This window comes from Mustelus asterias, unplaced genomic scaffold, assembly GCF_964213995.1.
Source record: "Mustelus asterias unplaced genomic scaffold, sMusAst1.hap1.1 HAP1_SCAFFOLD_657, whole genome shotgun sequence".
Taxonomy (NCBI): domain Eukaryota; kingdom Metazoa; phylum Chordata; class Chondrichthyes; order Carcharhiniformes; family Triakidae; genus Mustelus; species Mustelus asterias.
Genome location: NW_027590606.1, coordinates 56,790 through 78,209, shown reverse-complemented (window position 1 = coordinate 78,209; position 21,420 = coordinate 56,790). Strand labels below are relative to the sequence as shown.

The following is a 21,420-nucleotide window of genomic DNA, read 5'->3' as shown; positions in this document are numbered from 1 at the left end:
GAATATAAGAACATAAGAAATAGGAGCAGGAGAAGGCCATCGAGCCCCTCAAGCCTGCCCCGCCATTCAATAAGATCATGGCCGATCTGATCGTGGTTTTGTTCCACTTACCCGCCCGCTCCCCATAACCCTTAATTCCCTTATTGATCAGAAATCTATCCACCTGTGACTTAAACATTTTTAATGAGGTAGCCTCCACTGCTTCAATGGGCAGAGATTCCCTACCCTCTGAGAGAAGAAGTTCCTCCTCAACTCTGTCCTAAACTGACTCCCCCTTATTTTGAGGCTGTGTCCTCGAGTTCTTGTTTCCTTTCTAAGTGGAAAGAATCTCTCTGCCTCTCCCCTCTCTAGCCCCTTCATTATCTTATATGTCTCTATAAGATCTCCCCTCAGCCTTCTAAACTCCAACGAGTACAGGCCCAATCTACTCAATCTCTCCTCATAAGCTAACCCCCTCATCTCCGGTATCAACCTGGTCAACCTTCTCTGTACTCCCTCCAAGGCCAATACATCCTTCCGCAAAGGTCGGTTGATAGTGCTGCTGACTGATTAGACTCTCTCTACTTGCAGTGTGTCCACAGGGTTTACACCAGTAAGATTATTAGCAGCGACCGTGACCTTCTGGCTGTCGTGTTCTTCGGGACTCAGAAGCACAAGAACTCTGTTGACTTCAAGCATGTTTATGTCCTCCACGACTTGGACACACCAGGCAAGTTTATCCCCCAGATCTGGAGCAAGTCCATTTAAACTCGGTGTGGGGTATGTCCTTCCCTTGGGACTCTGCTCTGTGCAAGTTGTGGTGTAGGTACGCAGCTGGGAGCAGTAAAGTGACAATAACCAGGCAATCTGATTCAGTGATGTTGATTGAGAAGTAACTATTGGCTGGAATACTGGGAATACACTTCAGAAGTATTGACTGTAAAGCGTTTTGGGACATCTGGGATTGGGAAAGGCGCTATATCAATGCAATTGGTGCCTTTCGGTTGCACTTTTCACATTTACCCACCGTCTTCTCATTGGATCACTGATATGAAGAGCAGGGAACAGGCATGATGGACTGAATGGCCTCCTCATCATAGAATACTACAGTGCAGAAAGAGGCCATTCGAGTCAACACTGACAACAATCCCAGCCCTATCCCTGCAACCCCATGTCTTTACCCTGCTAATCCCCTGACACTAAGGGTTAATTTAGCATGGCCATTCCACCTAACTGTACGTCTTTCAGACTGTGGGAGGAAACCAGAGCACCCAGAAGAAACCCACGGGGAGAATGTGCAGACTCCACGCAGACAATGACCTGAGGCCGGAATTGAACCCGGGCCCCTGGCGCAGTGAGACGGCAGTGCTAACCACTGTGCCACCCGTGCCACCATGTATGTAAAATTCGATATTTCCTTGATCCCATTTCCTTTGTACCTCTGTCCAGTTGGGTTAACATCCTTTCTGCCTCAACCACAAAACTTGAAAATAAATTTCACATGTTTACAACTCACAATTCTCCAAGACTTGTCTGGACCCCAGGAACGGAATGAATATTCTGCTAATAAGAATAGTCTATTTGAAACTCCAGATTTAATGCCCATTCTTGGACCTAATTGCTAATAACCGCAATCTCAGCCCGTCCAGAGCCACTAAGCGGACGGCTCAAGTCCAGATGAGATTCTGTTTCCATGGAGCAGAACATGTGTCTCCTCGAGTCCACTTCCACTGGAGGTGTGGGGAACTCTGGCTGGCATAAAGAACAAAGAACAATACAGCACAGGAACAGGCCCTTCGGCCCTCCAAGCCCGCGCCGCTCCCTGGTCCAAACTAGACCATTCTTTTGTATCCCTCCATTCCCACTCCGTTCATATGGCTGTCTAGATAAGTCTTAAACGTTCCCAGTGTGTCCGCCTCCACCACCTTGCCTGGCAGCGCATTCCAGGCCCCCACCACCCTCTGTGTAAAATATGTCCGTCTGATATCTGTGGCATGAGGCACCATTTTGCAGGACAGCTCAGACTGAGGTTCAAAACGCACAAGTCCTTGGATGCATTGTTTTGAGGTCCTGGTGGAATAGAAATATTGTGGTTACAAATGCAGGTCAGATGCTGGGAACTCTGCGGGGAGTAACTCACCTTCTGACTCCCCCAATATCTGTCCACCATCTACAGGGCACAAGTCAGGAGTGTAATGGAATACTCCCCACTTGCCCGGATGAGTGCGGCTCCAACTTCACGCAAGAAACTCGACTCCATCCAGGACAAAGTGGTCCACTTGATTGGCATCACATCTACCACCTTCAACACTCTCACTCTCCTCCACCGAGTGGCAGCCGTGTGTACCATCTGTAAGATGCTCTGCAGCAACTCACCTAAGGCTCCTTCAACAGGATAAAGTAGACGTGGAGCGGATGCTTCTGCTGGTGGGGCATTCTAGGACGAGAGGTCGTAGTCTTAGGATAAGGGGCAGCAAATTTAAAACAGAGTTGAGGAGAAACTACTTCTCCCAAAGGCTTGTGAAACTCTGGAATTCGCTCCCCCAAAGTGCAGCGGATGCTGGAACAGTGAGTAAAATTAAGGAGGAGTTAGACTGATTTTTTAATTGGGAATGGGTTGAAAGGTTATGGGGAGAAGGCAGGAAAATGGGGATGAGGAGCATATCAGCCATGACTGAATGGCGGAGCAGACCCGATGGGCCAAATGGCCTAATTCTGCTCCTATATCTTATCAACTTATGAACAGCACCTTCCAAACCCATGACTTCTACCATCTAGAAGGAAAAAGGCAGCACATATCTTGGAACTCCGCCACCTGCAAGTTCCCCTCCAAGCCACTCACCATCCTGACTTGGAAATATATCAGCTGTTCCTTCACTGTCGCTGGGGCAAAATCCTGGAAGTCCCTCCCTAACAGCACTGTGGGTGTGCCTACACCACAGGGACTGTAGCGGTTCAAGATGGCGGCTCACCACCTACTTTCTCGAGGGCAATAACAGATGGTCGAGCCAGCAACACCCACATCCTATAAAAGAAAAATTAAAAAGCCAAGAGGAGGAGGAGAGTTCTAGCCCCAGGATCCTTAAGTTTGAAAGTGTAAGAGCAGGTTTCTGAGGCCTCTGTCCCTAATAGGTCATCATCCTGTATCTATGTAAAAAGAACATGGGCCATTTCCTGTTTTTTATTCATTTGTGGGACACGGGCGTCGCTGGCTGACCAGCATTTATTGCCCATCCCTAGTTGCCCGAGGGCAGTTGAGAGCCAACCACATTGCTGTGGCTCTGGAGTCACATGTAGGCCAGACCAGGTAAGGACGGCAGATTTCCTTCCCTAAAGGACATTAGTGGCCCAGATGGGTTTTTCTGACAATCGACCATGGTTCATGGTCATCAGTGGATTCTTATTTCCAGATTTTTTCTTTATTGAATTCAAATTCCACCGTCTGCCGTGGCGACATTCGAACCCGGGTCCCCGGAACATTAGCTGAGTTTCTGGGTTAATAGTCTAGCGATAATACCACTGGGCCATCGCCTCCCCTGGTGTGTTTAATAGATTGATGTTCTAATCTGACTCTCTCTGTCTGGGCTCAGGTGCTAAGCGAGTACTGGAGTTGGACCAGTATGAGGGGGAGAAGGGGAACAAGTCCTTCAAGAAGAACATAGGCCACAGTGCCGATGACTCGTTGAGTGATGCTCTCTGGGTCTGCTCCAATCTCTTCAGTGACGTCACGCTGAAACTGAGCCACAAGCGCATCATGCTGTTCACCAACAATGACAACCCACATGCTAAAGACAGCTCCAAAGCACGACTGACCAGAACAAAGGCCAATGACCTGCGAGAGACAGGTCGGCAAACCACTGTTACCATCAAGCCTTTGTCAGCGACTGGTTCAAAGATGTTGAATCACAAAGTCCTCACTTAAGATTGCAGTTGCATTGCCGTGAAGTGCAACTTTATGTGAAACAACTTTAAACAAATCAGGTTTTCCCATTAAAACCAATGTGAAAGCTGTCTTTAGAGTCTGTAGGACATTTCTCAACATGATAACCTGTGAGTGAAAATATTTAATGTTGCTGAATTACTATAGCGGTCGATGAAATAACTTTTGAAATGAAATCAATTTAAAGATATAAATATACTTCGCTCCGGTTTTCTGCCCATCATGCTTGCCGAATCTCCCACGTGCCACGCATTCCACTCGCTGACCCTCCCTCTGGGTCACTGCAGACCCTCTTCCTCAGCTTGTCACCTGAGAGCAGAGATTTCAGAGGGTTATTGGACTGGGGTGCAGGTCGCAGAGACGGGGAGGGCTGAGACAATGGATGGATTTGACAAGATTGAAAATAGTGCTTCGCACAAAATTGGAGCGTAAGTAGGCCATTCGGCCCCTCCCGCCTGCTGTGCCGTTCAATGAGATCATGCCTTGTACGTTTGTGTTTCAAATTCCACATTCCTATCTACCCACAATAATCTTTGATTCCCTCACCGAACAAGAATCTCTCTACCTCTGCCTTAAAGATATTCAGTGACCCCCCCATTGCCTTCTGCGACAGAGGCCGGAATTTTACCGGCACGCCTGCCCTGATTCCAGGGATGGGTGAGGCTCGGAGAACGGCATTCTCCGTTAGCCTCGGGCGGGATCGTGCGAACCTCAAGCGGACATGCCAGTAAATTCCGGCCAGAGAGTTCCAAAGTCATGCAACCCTCTGAAAGAAAAGAATTCTCTCCATCTCTGTCCTAAAAGGGCAACCACTAATTTCAAAACAGAGCCCGCTCGTTCTGGACTCTCCCACAAGAAGAAACATCCTTTCCATGCCCACCTTGTCCAGACCGTTCAGGATCTTAGTTACTTCAATCAAGTCACCCCTCACCCTTCTAAACTCCAGTGGAAACAAGCCCAGTCTGCCCAACCTTTCCCCATAAGATAACCCGCTCGTTCCAGCTATCGATCCAGCAAACCCCCTCTGAAATGTCTCCAACTCATTTACACACTTCCTTAGAATCCCATGGAATCCCTACAGTGCAGAAGGAGGCCATTCGGCCCATCAAGCCTGCACCAACCACAATCCCACACAGGCCCTATTCCTGTAACCCCACATATTTACCCTGCTCATCCGACTGACACTTACAATCACTTCACTGACAATCCCACCCAGGCCCTATCCCCAAAACCTTATGTATTTACCCAGCTAATTCCCCTGATGCTGTAGGTTAGGTGGATTAGCCATGGTAAATGCATGCGGTTACAGGGATAAATCGATTGGGTGGACCTGAGTGAGATGTTTTTTCGGAGAGTCGGTGCAGACTCAATGGGCTGAATGGTCTCCTTCTGCACTGTAGGGATTCTATGGTTCATTCTCACTCTCTAGAGGACTCACTTAACTTGCTAATTTCCTGTTTAAACACCTGTAGAAACACATGCTATAAGTTTTCACATTTCTAGCCATCTTACTCTCATAGTCTAATTTCTTTCTCCTGATTAACCTTTGGTCATTCTCTGCTGTTCTTCACATTCTAACCTATCCTCTGGCCTGCAGTTATATGCTTTTTCCTTAAGTTTGACAGTTTCCTTAACTTCTTTAGTTAACCACGGAAGTGGGTCCTCCCCCTTCAAATATTTTTAATAGTAGAAATTTACTTATTCAGAATATTCTGAAATAGCCCCTTAAATGTCTGCCACTGCTTGTCTATTGATCTGTCCCCTAGCCTAATCTCCCAGTTCACTTAGCTAGCACAACTTTCATGCCCACATAGTTGCCTTTATTTAAGTTTAAAATACTAGCCTTAGACCCACTCTTCTCCCTTTCAAACTATTCAGTTGTGTTGAAGCGGGGTTAGACAGTGTAGTGGCCAGACCAGTGTTGTACTGTGCATTGGAGCTTCATCGAACAATCCCTTCACTGCTTCCACTGTCCTGATTGTCACCTGAAGCGTGGTTCTGTAGGGATGGCCAGAAGGCTGTTTCCCAACATGGGTTGGTGTCCTGCCAGCCAGCATCCAAAACTAAAGGAAGGGTAAGACCTGCAGCCCACGCCAGCCTGCCCTGTGACGTGATGGTACGAAGACCGGAACTAAACACTTCTTCCTCTCTTTCCTCATTCTATCCCCCCCGCCCCCCGCTCCCCCCAGTCACCGACATAGTCTGCTAATCAAGGCAAATAAACAGGCCCAAAGTCAAACACGTCAGGCAACCAAAACCAGTCTAGGAGATCACAGATCAAATCTGATTTTCTGTACTTCACAATCTTTACCCTCGTCAAGAACTGGGTCCAGCTCCAACTTAAAGAATCTGAGAAACGTTGCAGGGAAAATTGCCGATCATTTTTTGTCAAAAGACTGGGCGGAATTTTCCCGTCCCGCCCACCACGGGAATCGTAGCGAGCGGGACATGGACCCTTGGGGGTGAGCGTGGCTGGAAAATCCCGCCCATCATCTCGCGAGCAATAATAACAGAAGCTTTGCCTTTTGCTGCTATGCTGTGAATGGCGTGTCTTTGTCTCTGCCCTTGTCTGTGTACAGGTATCATCCTTGACCTGATGCATCTGAAGAAGCCTGGTGGGTTTGACATGTCTCTCTTTTACTGCGACCTTGTCAGTGTATCGGAGGATGGGGATGCAGCTGTGCAAGGCGAGGGGTCAGCCAGGTTGGGCGATCTGCTTCGGAAAGTGTGGGCCAAGGACTACAAGAAGAGGACCGTCACCAGGTCAGCAGTCACTCAGAGTAGCACCGCGTCTCCTGGGTCCTCGGAGAGTTTCTAATGTATTCCCTGCGGACCTTGGCAGACAGAACGTCCGTGTTCATGCACACAATCTGCTCAAATGTACGGACGATCTTCATAGATTAGGCACTCAGGGCATGTTTCCACTCGCTGGGAAGAGCGAAACCAGAAGCCGTCAACACCAGGTAGTGACCAGGCCAGGAATGCAGGAGAAATTTCTTTACCCAGAGAGTGATGGGAATGTGGAACTTGGCTACCACAGGGTTGTAATGAATGGTGTAGCTGCGTTTACGGAGAAGCTGGATGAGCATGAGAGAGAAAATCATTGGCCGGTTACGCTGATAACGCTAAAGGGAGAGGGGAGGGAGAAAGTTCATGGGAAGCGGAAATACTGGCATGCAGCTGTTGGGCTGAATGGCCTGTTTCTCTGCTGCGTCTCTTATTTTGAAACATCATAAGGTGCATCATGTTACTTTGACAGGAATCGGCCATACAAAGAATATAGTACAGCACAGGAACAGGCCCTTCAGCCCTCCAAGTCTGCGTCTGGACACAGGACGCCTTTCTAAACTAAAGACCTTTCGTCTCTACATAGCAAATTCCTCCATTCCCAGCCTTTTCATGTATCTATCCAGATGCCTCTTAAATGTTGCTATTGTATCTGCTTCTACCACCTCCTCTGGCAGCGCGTCCCAGGCACTTACCACCCTCTGTGTAAAAAAACTTGCCTCTCACATCTCCTTTAAACTTTCCCCCTTTTTGCCTTAAACCTCTGTCCCCTAGTAATTGGCATTTCTACCCTGGGAAAAAGACTCTGACTATCCATTCTATCCACGCCTCTCATAATCTTGTAGACTTCTATCAGGTCGCCCCTCAGCCTCTGACGTTCAAATGAAAACAAATCAAGTTTGTCCAATCTCTTGTCATAGCTAATACCCTCCAAACCAGGTAACATCCTGGTAAACTTTTAATGTGGCGACCAGAACTGTATGCAATATTCCAAACATGCCCTAACTAAAGCTCTATACAGCTGCAACTTGACCTGCCAAATTTTGCACCCTATGGCCCAACCGATGAAGGCAAGCATGCCATACGCCATCTTGACCACCTTATCCACTTGTGTTGCCACTTTCAGGGAACTGTGGACCTGTACGCCCAGATCCCTCTGCATGTTAATGCTTCTAAGGGTCCTGCCATTTACTGTGTATTTCCCTACTGCATTGGACCTTTCAAAATGCATCATCTTTGATTTGATTTGATTTATTATTGTCACATGTATTGGTATACAGTGAAAAGTATTGTTTCTTGTGCACTATACCGACAACGCATACCATTCATAGAGAAGAAAAGGAGAGAGCGCAGAATGTTACAGTCATAGCTAGGATGGAGAGAAATATCAACTTAATGCAAGGTAGGTCCATTCGAAAGTCTGATAGCAGCAGGGAAGAAGCTGTTCTCGAGTCAGTTGGTACGTGACCGTATCTTTTGGTGGAAGAGAGAATGTCCGGGGTGTGTGGGGTCCTTAATTATGCTGAGTGCTTTGCTGAGGCAGCGGGAAGTATAGACAGAGTCAATGGATGGGAGGCTGGTTTACGTGATGGATTGGGCTACATTCACAACCTTTTGTAGTTTCTTGCGGTCTTGGGCAGAGCAGGATCCATACCAAGCTGTGATACAACCAGAAAGAATGCTTTCTATGGTGTATCTGTAGAAGGTGGTGAGAGTCATAGTGGACATGCCAAATTTCCTTAGTCTTCTGAGAAAAAAGAGGCGCATTTGTCTGGATTAAATTCCATCTGCCATTTCTCCGCCCAAGTCTATCCAGACTATCGATATCCTGCTGCATCCTCTGACAATCCTCCTCACAAACATTGGTAAACATAGCAACTATTTTCCACACACACTTGAACAGTGAGATAATGACCAGATCTGTTTTTTGGAGGTTAATTTGACAGGACAGAGCTTCCCTGCTCTCCAAAGTAAAGTTTATTTATTAGTCACAAGTAAGGCTTACATTAACACTGCAATAAAGTTACTGTGAAATTCCCCTAGTTGCCACAGTCCGGCACCTGTTCGGGTCAATGCACCCTAACCAGCACATCTTTCAGAATGTGGGAGGAAACCGGAGCACCCGGAGGAAACCCACGCAGACACGGGGAGAATGTGTAAACTCTACACAGACAGTGACCCGAGCCGGGAATCGAACCCGGGTCCCTGGCGCTGTGAAGCAGCAGTGCTAACCACTGTGCCACCGTGCCATCCTCCATGTGGTGCTGTGGGATCTTTTACATCCAACTGACCAAGTCGTCAGGACCTTGGCTTAAACCCCACCGCCCCCCATCCCTAAACTGCCGCCTTCTTCAACCGCTTAATGTGCATCAGAATGTCTTTGAGTTTCAGCCCCTGTTAAACTCTCTGTTCCGGTGTCGGTTGTATTTGATGTCCTGTTTTTGTTTTGTTTTGTTTTGGCCAGGCTGAACCTGAAGCTGGGAGAAGGCGTGGAACTTTCAGTCGGAGTTTACAATCTCGTGCGGAGTGCCAGGAAACCCAGTGCCGTCCGCCTGTACCGAGAAAGCAACGAGCCCGTCAAAACCAAAACCCGCTGGTTTAACGGGGAGATGGGCAGTCCACTCCTGCCCAGCGACACCAAGAAGGCCCAGGTAAAGGACGGTGAACCTATACCGTGCTGAATTAAAACGTCAACTCCTGCCTGACCAAAGGCAAAACACTGCGGATGCTGGTAATCTGAAATACAAACAGAAAATGCTCTTTCTTAATTCATGAACGAGATGTGAGTTATTGTGCATCCCTAATTGCCCTCGAGAAGGCGATGATGAGGCGTTTTCTAAAACTGCTGCACTCTGCGATGTGAAGGCACATCCACAATGCAGTTTCATCATGACTTTTGACACAACTGAGTGGCTTTCTAAGTCAATCAGAGGGTAGTTGAGAGTCAGCCATGCGGTTCTGGATCCTCAGACAGGCCAGACCGGGTAAGGACGGCAGATTTCCTTCTCTAAAGAGCATTAATGAACCAGATGGGTTTTTACAACAATCGGGTAATTTCATGATCACAGACTAATTTCCCCTTTATTATACAGCTCTGGCGAAGGGTCATCCAGACTCGAAACATTGGCTCTTTTCTCTATTCACAGATGCTGCCAAACCTGCTGAGATTTTCCAGCATCTTCTCTTTTTCTCCCCCAGTTGCTGTGGTGTGGTTTGAACTCGTGCCTCTAGATCGACGGCACGGTGGCACAGTAGGTTAGCACTGCTGACTCACAGCGCCAGGGACCCGGGTTCGATTCCTGGTTTGGGTCACTGTCTATCTGGAGTTTGCACGTTCTCCCCGTGTCTGCGTGGGTTTCCTCCGGGTGCTCCGGTTTCCTGCCACAGTCCAAAGATGTGCGGTTTAGGTGGATTGGCCATGCTAAATTGCCCCTTTAGTATCAGGGGGACTAGCTCGGGTAGATGCATAGGTTTATGAGGACAGGGCCTGGGTGGGATTGTGGTCGGTGCAGACTTGATGGGCTGAACGGCCTCCTTCTGCACTGTAGGGATTCTATGATTCTATCATTAGTCAAAACCTCTGAATTACTCATCCAGTAATATAACTCCCCTGTTATTGTATCCCTTGTGCGTACTGTACAGAGAGAAACAAGAGTTAATGTTTTAGGTCAATGACTTTTCTTTACAACTAGCCCGCGTTAGACATGCCACAGGGTTCAAACAGGTACAGAAGGAAGGTATGCATGGAGGGCTGGAAAGAGTGAAAGGGGAGGCAGCAGAGATTAAATAACAGAAGAGACAATGGTGCAAGGCAAAGATAGAATGGTAACGAGATGAGTAAATAAAGAAAAAAAGAACTTGTATTAATTAAAATAGCGCCTTCCACAACTTCAAGATGGCCCAAAGCACTTCACAGCCAATGAAGTACTTCTGAACTTTCCTGCAGACAAAAGGAATATGCCCAAGCCTTGCACCTGTTTTGAATTATCTGGCAGCTTGAGGAGCCTATAGCTCCCCATTGCTTTGTCCATGGCAAGACCTCGGCCAATCAGAGTCGACTTGTCAACCAATCAACACCCTTTTCTCCTGTGGTATAAATTGTCACAATTGTTTGAAATTTGACCTTCTGGGGTTTGTCCTGATGAGTGCAAGACAAAAAACTTCGACAACCTGTCTCCTTGTTCAGCATTGGTTTCGAAGTTTAGCCACTGCTGTAATGTAGGAATCTTTCTACTTACGTTTGACTCTCTCCATCCCTTTCTTCCACAAACTGATTCCCTCCCTGTAACTTGCTTTTTTATTTTAAAATAAGGATCAGTACGAGGTCTGTGTGGAGTTTGCACATTCTCCTCGTGTCTGCGTGGGTTTCCTCCGGGTGCTCCGGTTTCCTCCCACAGTCCAAAGATGTGCAGGTTAGGTTGATTGGCTAGGTTAAAAAAATTGCCCCTTAGAGTCCTGGGATGCGTAGGTTAGAGGGATTAGCGGGTAAAATATGTGGGGGTAGGGCCTGGGTGGGATTGTGGTCAGTGCAGACTCGATGGGCCGAATGGTCTCCTTCTGCACTGTAGGGTTTCTATGATTCTATGATTTCTCTGTATCATTTTTATTTTCTGCTCTGTCTTTAACTGGTTACCTGTTTAAAGTTAAAAGTTTATTTATTAGTGTCACAAGTAAGGTTACATTAACACTGCGGTGAAGTTACTGTGAAAATCCCCTAGTCGCCACACTCCGGCGCCTGTTCGGGTAACGCTGAGGGAGAATTTAGCACGGCCAATGCACCCTAACCAGCACGTCTTTCGGACTGTGGAAGGAAACCGGAGCACCCGGAGGAAACCCACGCAGACACGGGGGAGAACGTGCTGACTCCACACAGACAGTGACCCAAGCCGGGAAACGAACTCGCGTCCCTGGCGCTGTGAAGCAGCAGTGCTAACCACTGTGTCACCGTGCCGCCCCGTTTCTGGGGTACGCATCACCCTTCTTCCAATGTCCTGAATATTTTGTACCATCGTAATCCAGACAGCCAGTGGGAAGAGGCTTCCATCCCTTTGCTCTTTTTATACCGAGATTAACTTTCCATTTTTCAGTCAGACCTTCACTGGATTAGCTCTTTGAAGAAGAGGCATACGGACCCGAAATGTTAACTCTGCTTCTCTCTCCGTGCACCTGCTGAGCTTTTCCAGCATTCTCTGTTTTTATTTCAGATTTCCAGCGTCCATAGTATTTTGCTTTCACTTCATTGAGTTTATCTGCTTGATGTGGTTACATGACCATCTATATTGATGGAATATTCCACAAAATATGTCCAGCCTAATGAACAGAGCGTGCTTGAGCCTCTGTGTTATTTAACAAAATAACACAGAGGCTGTGTTACTCATGACGGTGATTGCTCATATCACACAGTGTGACCTAATCCAGAAGAGGACCGTTAGGGCGGCACGGCGGTTAGCACTGGTGCCTCACAGCGCCAGGGACCCGGGTTTGATTCCCGGCTTGGGTCACTGTCTGTGTGGAGTCTGCACGTTCTCCCTGTGTCTGCGTGGGTTTCCTCCGGGTGCTCCGGTTTCCTCCCACACTCCAAAGATGTGCAGGTTAGTTGATTGGCCATGATAAATTGCTCCTTAGTGTCAGGGGCACTATCAGGATAGATACATGGGGCTACAGGGATAGGGGCTGGGTGGGATTGTGGTCGGTACAAACTCAATGGGCTGAATGGCCTCCTTCTGCACTGCAGGGTTTCTATGATTACCCATCCCCAGTTGCCCTTGAGAAGGTGGTGGTGAGCTTCCTTCTTGAAACGCTACAGTGCATGTGGTGTAGGTACACCCACTGTGCTGTTAGGGAGTGAGTTCAGGGATTTTGACTCAGCGACAGTGAAGGAACAGCCAATATATTTCCAAGTCAGGATCGTGAGTGGCTTGGAGGGGAACTTGTAGGTGATGGTCTTCCCAGGTATCTGCTGCCCTGGCCCTTCTAGATGGAAGTAGTTGTGGGTTTGGAAGGAGCTATTGAAGGAACCTTGGTCAGTTCCTGCAGTGCATCTTATCGATGGTACACACGGCTGCCAATGTGTCCGTGGTGGAGGAAGTGAATGCTTGTAGAAGGAGTGCCAGTCAAGCGGGCTGTTTTGTCCTGGATGGTGTCAAGCTTCATGAGTGTTGCTGGAGCTGCAAGTGGAGAGTACTCCATCACTCCTGACTTGTGCCTTGTAGATGGTGGACAGGCTTTGGGAGGGTCAGCGGGTGAGTACCTCGAAAGATGTTGCTCTTTCATATAATTTAAGCCTGTTCTTGTTCTTTTTGGTTCCCAGGTTTATGGACAGAGGCAGATTGTTCTGGAGAAAGAGGAAACCGAGGAATTGAAGAGATTTGATGGCCCAGGCTTGGTTCTCATTGGTTTCAAGCCATTGTCACTCTTAAAGAAGCACCACCACATCAGACCCCCACAGTTCATTTACCCAGATGAGACGCTGATAACAGGTAACCCTCAGCCGCTGTTACTGCTGCCCTTTGGCCAAGTGGGCATGGCTCTACCCAGGGTATTTATAGAGCACAGGGTCCAAACTTCATCCCCCTTCTCCTCAGTTAGCTGATGGTTCACAAGACAGATTCATGCAGATAATGATGGGAAACCCTGCACTGGCAGCTAGAAGTGTTAAAACGTTAGGAGCTAATGTTCCAGCATGAGGGAATCCTACTGGAGAGAGAGAGAGTGTCTCGGAGGGAGGTGTTGACCCGTTAGAGAAAATCTCCATTACAAGAGAGGAAGTGTTAGGTTTTTTAGGGAACATTAAAACTGACAAAGCCCCAGGGCCTGATGGCATCTATCCTCGACTGCTCTGGGAGACGAGAGATGAAATTGCTGGGCCTCTGACGGAAATCTTTGTCGCTTCTTTGGACACGGGTGAGGTCCCTGAGGATTGGGGGATAGCGAATGTGGTCCCGTTGTTTAAGAAGGGTAGCAGGGATAACCCAGGAAATTATAGGCCGGTGAGCTTGACGTCCGTGGTAGGGAAGTTGTTGGAGAGGATTCTTAGAGACAGGATGTATGTGCATTTAGAACGGAACAATCGCATTCGTGACAGACAGCATGGTTTTGTAAGAGGGAGGTCGTGCCTTACAAATTTGGTGGAGTTTTTTGAGGAAGTGACAAAAACGGTTGATGAACGAAGGGCCGTGGATGTTGTCTATATGGATTTCAGTGAGGCATTTGACAAAGTCCCACATGGCAGGTTGGTTAAGAAGGTTAAGGCTCATGGGATACAAGGAGAAGTGGCTAGATGGGTGGAGAACTGGCTTGGCCATAGGAGACAGAGGGTAGTGGTCGAAGGGTCTTTTTCCGGCTGGAGGTCTGTGACCAGTGGTGTTCCGCAGGGCTCTGTACTGGGACCTCTGCTATTTGTGATATATACAAATGATTTGGAAGAAGGTGTAACTGGTGTAATCAGCAAGTTTGCGGATGACACGAAGATGGCTGGACTTGCGGATAGCGAAGAGTATTGTCGGGCAATACAGCAGGATATAGATAGGCTGGAAAATTGGGCGGAGAGGTGGCAGATGGAGTTTAATCCGGATAAATGCGAAGTGATGCATTTTGGAAGAAATAATGTAGGGAGGAGTTATACAATAAATGGCAGAATCATCAGGAGTATAGAAACACAGAGGGACCTAGGTGTGCAAGTCCACAAATCCTTGAAGGTGGCAACACAGGTGGAGAAGGTGGTGAAGAAGGCATATGGTATGCTTGCCTTTATAGGACGGGGTATAGAGTATAAAAGCTGGAGTCTGATGATGCAGCTGTATAGAACGCTGGTTAGGCCACATTTGGAGTACTGCGTCCAGTTCTGGTCGCCGCACTACCAGAAGGACGTGGAGGCGTTAGAGAGCGTGCAGAGAAGGTTTACCAGGATGTTGCCTGGTACGGAGGGTCTTAGCTATGAGGAGAGATTGGGTAGACTGGGGTTGTTCTCCTTGGAAAGACGGAGAATGACGGGAGATCTAATAGAGGTGTACAAGATTATGAATGGTATAGATAGGGTGAACAGTGGGAAGCTTTTTCCCAGGTCGGAGGTGACGATCACGAGGGGTCACGGGCTCAAGGTGAGAGGGGCGAAGTATAACTCAGATATCAGAGGGATGTTTTTTACACAGAGGGTGGTGGGGGCCTGGAATGCGCTGCCAAGTAGGGTGGTGGAGGCAGGCACGCTGACATCGTCTAAGTCTTACCTGGATAGTCACATGAGCAGCCTGGGAATGGAGGGATACAAACGATTGGTCCAGTTGGACCAAGGAGCGGCACAGGCTTGGAGGGCCGAAGGGCCTGTTTCCTGTGCTCTACTGTTCTTTGTTCTTTGTTCTTTTATATATTTACAATGCAGCCGTAATATAGAGCAGATGCAAATATGTTATCAGATAGAATACCCCTCCTCTAGAATCCCTCTACCCTAGAATACCCTGTATAGAATACCACTATCCTAAAATACCCTGTTTAGAATACCCCTACTCTCGAATCTCTCTACCCTAGAATACCCTGAATAGAATCCCTCTATCCTAGAATACCCTGTCTAGAATCCCTCTATCCTAAAATTCCCTGAATAGAATACCTCTATCCTAGAATACCCTGTCCAGAATCCCTCTATCCTAAAATACCCTGGATAGAATACCTCTATCCTAGAATATCCTGTCCAGAATCCCACTATCCTAAAATACCCTGAATAGAATACGTCTATCCTAGAATACCCTGTCTAGAATCCCTCTATCCTAAAATACCCTGAATAGAATACCTCTATCCTAGAATACCCCATATAAAATACCTCTATCCTAGAATACGCCGTATAGAATACCTCTACCCTAGGATACGCCGTATAGAATACCTCTACCCTAAAATACCCTGTCTAGAATATCTCTATCCTAGAATACCCCATATAGAATACCTCTACCCTAGAATACCTCGTATAGAATACCTCTATCCTAGAATACCCCGTATAGAATACTTCTATCCTAGAATACCCCGTATAGAATCCCTCTATCCTAGAATACCCCATATAGAATACCTCTACCCTAGAATATCCCGTATAGAATCCTTCTATCCTAAAATACCCTGAATAGAATACCTCTATCCTAGAATACCATGTATAGGATACCACTATCCTAAAATATCCTGAATAGAATCCCTCTACCTTAGAATACCCCGTATAGAATACCTCTACCCTTGAATACCCCGTATAGAATACCTCTACCCTAGAATAACCCGTACAGAATACCTCTACCCTAGAATACCCCGTATAGAATACTTCTATCCTAGAATACCCCATATAAAATACCTCTATCCTAGAATACCCCGTATAGAATACCTCTACCCTAGAATACCCCGTATAGAATACCTCTATCCTAGAATACCCCGTATAGAGTACCTCTATCCTAGAATACCCAATATAGAATACCTCTACCCTAGAATACCCTATATGGAATACCTCTAGCCTAGAATACCCCGTATAGAATACCTCTACCCGAGAATACCCCGTATAGAATACCTCTATCCTAGAATACCCCGTATAGAATCCCTCTATCCTAGAATACCCAATATAGAATACCCCTACCCTAGAATATTCCGTATAGAATACTTCTATCCTAAAATACCCTGAATAGAATACCTCTATCCTAGAATACCATGTATAGAATGCCTCTGTCCTAAAATACCCTGAATAGAATCCCTCTACCCTAGAATACCCCTTATAGAATACCTCTACCCTAGGATACCCCTTATGGAATACCTCTACTCTAGAATACCCCATATGGAATACCTCTACCCTAGAATACACCATATAAAATACCTCTATCCTAAAATACCCCGTATAGAATACTTCTACTCTAGATTACCCTGTATAGAATATCTCTACGCTAGAATACCCGGTATAGAATATCTCTACGCTAGAATACCCGGTATAGAATGCCTCTACCCTAGAATACCCCGTATAGAATACCTCTACCCTAGAATACCCTGTGTAGAATACCACTACCCTAGAATACCCTGTATAGAATACCACTACCCCAACACACCCTGTATAGAATATAACTATCCTAGAATACCATGTATAGAATACCTCTATCCTAGAATACCATGTATAGAATACCTCTACCCTAGAATACCCTGAATAGAATACCACTACCCCAAAATACCCTGTATAGAATATAACTATCCTAGAATACCCTGAAGAGTATACCCCTTTCCTGGGAGCTGTATCACTGATTGTTTGATGCTACCTGAGCATTATTATATCTTAAGAGATGAGAAGATGAATTTGAGCTCATTGTACCTGGTCCACTTCCTCTCATTACAGCATGCGGTTACATACTGAATGGCGTTAATATGTTCTCTCCACTGCTCTGGATCATAGATCACGCCAAAGATTTCTCACACTTTGAATCGAGGAGTCAGATGCTGAATCGTGGGCAGCACGGTAGCACAGTGGTTAGCACTGCTGCTTCACAGCTCCAGGGACCTGGGTTCGATTCCCGGCTTGGGTCAATGTCTGTGTGGAGTTTGCACATTCTCCTCGTGTCTGCGTGGGTTTCCTCCGGGTGCTCCGGTTTCCTCCCACAGTCCAAAGATGTGCGGGTTAGGTTGATTGGCCATGCTAAAATTTCCCTTAGTGTCCTGAGATGTGTCGGTTAGAGGGATTAGCGGGTAAATATGTAGGGATATGGGGGTAGGGCCTGGGTGGGATTGTGGTCGGTGCAGACTCGATGGGCCGAATGGCCTCTTTCTGTACTGTAGGGTTTCTATTCTATTCTATTCTATGAATCCTATTACCCTGGTTAGAAACATAGAAAATAGGAGCAGGAGGAGGCCATTCAGCCCTTCGAGTCTGCTCCATCATTCATTATAATCATGGCTGATCATCCAACTCAATATTCTGTTCCCATCTTCCCCCCCATATCCTTTGATCCTCTTCGCCCCAACCAAGTGCTATATCTAACTGATTCTTGAAAACATTCAATATTTTGGCCTCGATTACTTTCTGTGGTAGCGAATTCCACATATTCACCACCCTCTGGGTGAAGACATTTTTCCTCATCTCTGTCCTAAATGGTTTAGCCTGTATTCTTAAATTGTGATCCCTGGTTCTGTACGCCACCCCAACCCCCCGCCATTGGGGAACATCCTTCCTGCAATCTCACCTTGGGAGTCAGTCCCGCAATCCAAGGAATCAGCCTGGTAAACCTCCGCTCTACAGCAAGAACGTCCTTCCTCAGATAAGGAGACAAAAGCTGCACGCAATATTCCAGGTGTGGTCCCACCAAGGCCCCATATATTAATGCAACCAGACACCCCTGCCCCGTACTCAAATCCTCTCGCTATGAAGGCCAACATTCCATTTGCCTTTTTCACCGCCTGCTGCACCTGAATGCTTCACTTCAGCGACTGGTGCATGAGGACACCCAGGTCTCATTTCGCATTCCTTTCTCCTAATTTATGGCCTTTCAGATAGTAATCTGCCTTCCGTTTTTGCTACCAAAGTGGATAACCTCACATTTCTCCAAATTATACTGCATCTGCTGTTCATTTGCCCACTCACTCAACTTGTCCACATCACACTGAAGCATCTCTCCATCTTCCTCACAGCTCACCCAGCTTTGTGTCATCTGCAGATTTGGAGATATTACATTTAGTTCCCGCGTCTTAATCATTAATTTATATGTAGTGAATAGCTGGGGCCCCAGCACTGATCCCAGCGGTACCCCACTAATCACTGCCTGCCATTTGGAAAAAGACCTGTTTATTTCCTACTCTTTGTTTCCTGCCTGCCAACCAGTTTTCTATCCATCTCAATACACTACCCAATCCCATGCACTTTAATTTCACACACTGATCTCTTCTGTGGGACCTTATCTGAATATCCAAATAAACCACATCCACTGGCTGCCCCTCATCAACTCTACTAGTTACATCCTTGAAGAATTCCAGTAGATTTGTCAAGCATGATTCCCCTCGTGTAAATCCATCTGACTCTGTCCTGTCCAGCCGCTGTTTACCAAGTGCTCTGCTATTAAATCCTCCCCCACTACCGACGTCAGGCTGACTGGTCTATAATTCCCTGTTCTCTCTCTGCCTCCCTTTTTAAATAGTGGGGTTACATTAGCTACCCTCCAATCCATAGGAACTGTCCCAAAGGCTATAGAACCTTGGAAGATGAATACCAATATACCCACTATTTCTCAGACCATTTCCTTAAGTACTCCGGGGTGTAGATTATCGGGCCCTGGGGATTTATCAGCCTTCAACCTCAATTTCCCCAACACCATTTCTCTACTAATATTAATTTCCTTCAGTTCCTCCCTCTCCCTAGACCCTGTGTTCCCCAACTTTTCTGGTACGTTATTCGTGTCCTCCTTTGTGAAGACAGAACTAGAGTATGTATTTAGTTGGTCAGCCATTTCTTTGTTCCCCATTATAAATTCCCCTGTTTCTGACTGTAAAGGACCTAGTTTGTCGTTAACAATCTTTTTCACCTCACACACCTAATAGAAACTTTTACAGTCAATGTTTATGTTTCCCGCGAGCTTACTCTCGTACTCTATTTTCCCCTTATTAATTAGTCCCTTTGCTGATTTATAAACTGTCCCAATCCTCAGGTCTACAGTTTTTCTGGATCATTTGTATGCCTCTCCCTTGGACCTTTAACTATCTCTAATTTCCCTTGTAAGCCTTGGTTTGGCCACCTTTCCAGTTTTATTTTTGTGCCAGACTGGATTAAATAATCATTCTTTGAATGTTTGCCGTTGCCGATCCACCATCGTCCCCTTAAATAACATTTCCCAATCTATCAAAGCCAACTTGTGCCTCATAGTCATCGTAGTTTCCTTTATTAAGATTCAGGACCCTAATCTCAAAATCAACTACCTCACTGTCCACCTTGATGAAGAATTCTATCGTGTTATAGGGGATGAAGTAACAATTTGATTTTATCGTCGCCGCTTGCTAAGCAGCTCAGAGAGTGTGGTGAACCATCGTTGGTTACCACTGTGGGTTGTTCCTATGTTACTGTTGGGTTAGGGTGTTGCCACTGTGGGGGTTGTATAATGTTGTTGGGTTAGGGTGTTTACCTGTGGTAAATGTTGTTATGGCACATCCCGGTCGGGCCCCGCCTCCTGGGGAGAGGTATAAGACCCTCTGCTCCGGCGGGACCCCTCCAGTCTGAACTGGTGTACTCGTGTTAGTTAGTTCCATTGTTTGCTAATAAAAGCCTTCAATAGCTGAAGCCTTGTTCCACGTGCTTGATTGTCGCGCATCAATTTTATTAGCAAACTTAAAACTCTCAACAGTAAAAGGGAGTATGGAACAAATATTAAAACCAGAGCGTCTGGCGCTGGACCCACGTGCGGTCGGTGCCGCTAACACCTTCGACCACTGGTGGAAGTGTTTCGAAGACTACCTGGCAGCCTCTGCAGCTGTTACTACAGACGACGACAAACTCCAGGTCCTCCACGCGAGGGTAAGCGACACGATTTATCTTGCGATTCGTGCGGCCACCACTTACCCGAGGGCCATCGAGCTCTTGAAGAAACGATACACGAGACCACCCAACGAGATTCACGCTCGTTACCTCCTCGCTACACGACGTCGGCAGTCGGGCGAAACCATGGAGGACTACGCCAATGAGCTCTTGCAGCTTGCCAGGGGTTGCGACTGTAAAGATGTGTCAGCAGAGCAATATATGTACGACCTCGCCCGAGATGCGTTCGTAGCAGGGGTAGGGTCCTCGTACATCCGGCTTAAGCTATTAGAGAAAGGGAACCTCAACTTGACCCAAGCGATGGAGATGGCTGAGATGCTGGAGGCAGCGTCGAAAAGCTTGGCTCTGTACCCCGAAGACCACGTGGAGACAACGTGGCAAGAGCAAGCACAAATCCCTCCTCGCCCCACGGGCTCGCGCTCCCATATTGACCCGACGACGGCGGCAGCTCCAGGCGGCCAGTGATGCTATTTTTGCGGCGGAGCCAAGCATTCACGGCAGCAGTGTCCTGCAAAAACGGCGATCTGCAGTCAGTGTGGTAAAAAGGGGCACTATGCTAAAGTTTGCAGGTCGAAGCCCAAAAACGGCAGTGCAGCCTGTGACCCTCCAGAGCGGAGACAATTTCCTTCGGCGTCGCAGTACCCACGAGGTCCAACCACGTGCGAACCCAGGACGACGCCATTGTGGCTGACGGAGGAGGAGGAAGACCACCAGGAGTCGCTACGTTTGGCGCCCTCACCCACGTGCGATTCATGGGGGCGGCCATCATGGTCAACGACGACTAGGAGCGACCAGCAGGGGTCCTCAGTATCAACCTCGGCTGCATGCAGTGACGCCCAGGGCCCAACGGTGGCGTCGATCTCTCTGGACCAGACAAAGCATCACAGGCTTGATAATTCCATGATGAACATCAAGGTAAATGGTCGTACTGTGTATTGTCTGTTTGACAGTGGGAGCACCGAGAGTTTTATTCACCCTGACACTGCTAAAAGGTGTGGACTCCGGGTTCTACCTGCCAAACAGACAATTTCCATGGCATCACGGTCCCGGTCGGTACCGATCCAAGGACGTTGTATGGTAACCCTAGAGGTACAGGGCACAATTTACGAGCGATACAGGCTCCTTGTGTTACCGCACCTTTGTGCGCCAATTCTCCTCGGACTAAATTTTATGGTCCACATGAAGAGTGTGATCCTAC

General features: G+C 47.3%; 1 protein-coding gene across 1 annotated transcript in view; it reads left to right on the top strand.

Moving 5' to 3' along the window:
- Nucleotides 1-21,420, top strand: part of LOC144487236 (X-ray repair cross-complementing protein 6-like) — a 39,128-nt gene that overhangs the window by 5,761 nt on the left and 11,947 nt on the right. The window contains exons 4-8 of the mRNA XM_078205311.1: nucleotides 571-709; nucleotides 3,570-3,824; nucleotides 6,499-6,682; nucleotides 9,171-9,357; nucleotides 13,017-13,185. Coding sequence (XP_078061437.1) covers nucleotides 571-709; nucleotides 3,570-3,824; nucleotides 6,499-6,682; nucleotides 9,171-9,357; nucleotides 13,017-13,185 — 934 coding nt within the window. The remainder of the gene's footprint in view (nucleotides 1-570; nucleotides 710-3,569; nucleotides 3,825-6,498; nucleotides 6,683-9,170; nucleotides 9,358-13,016; nucleotides 13,186-21,420) is intronic.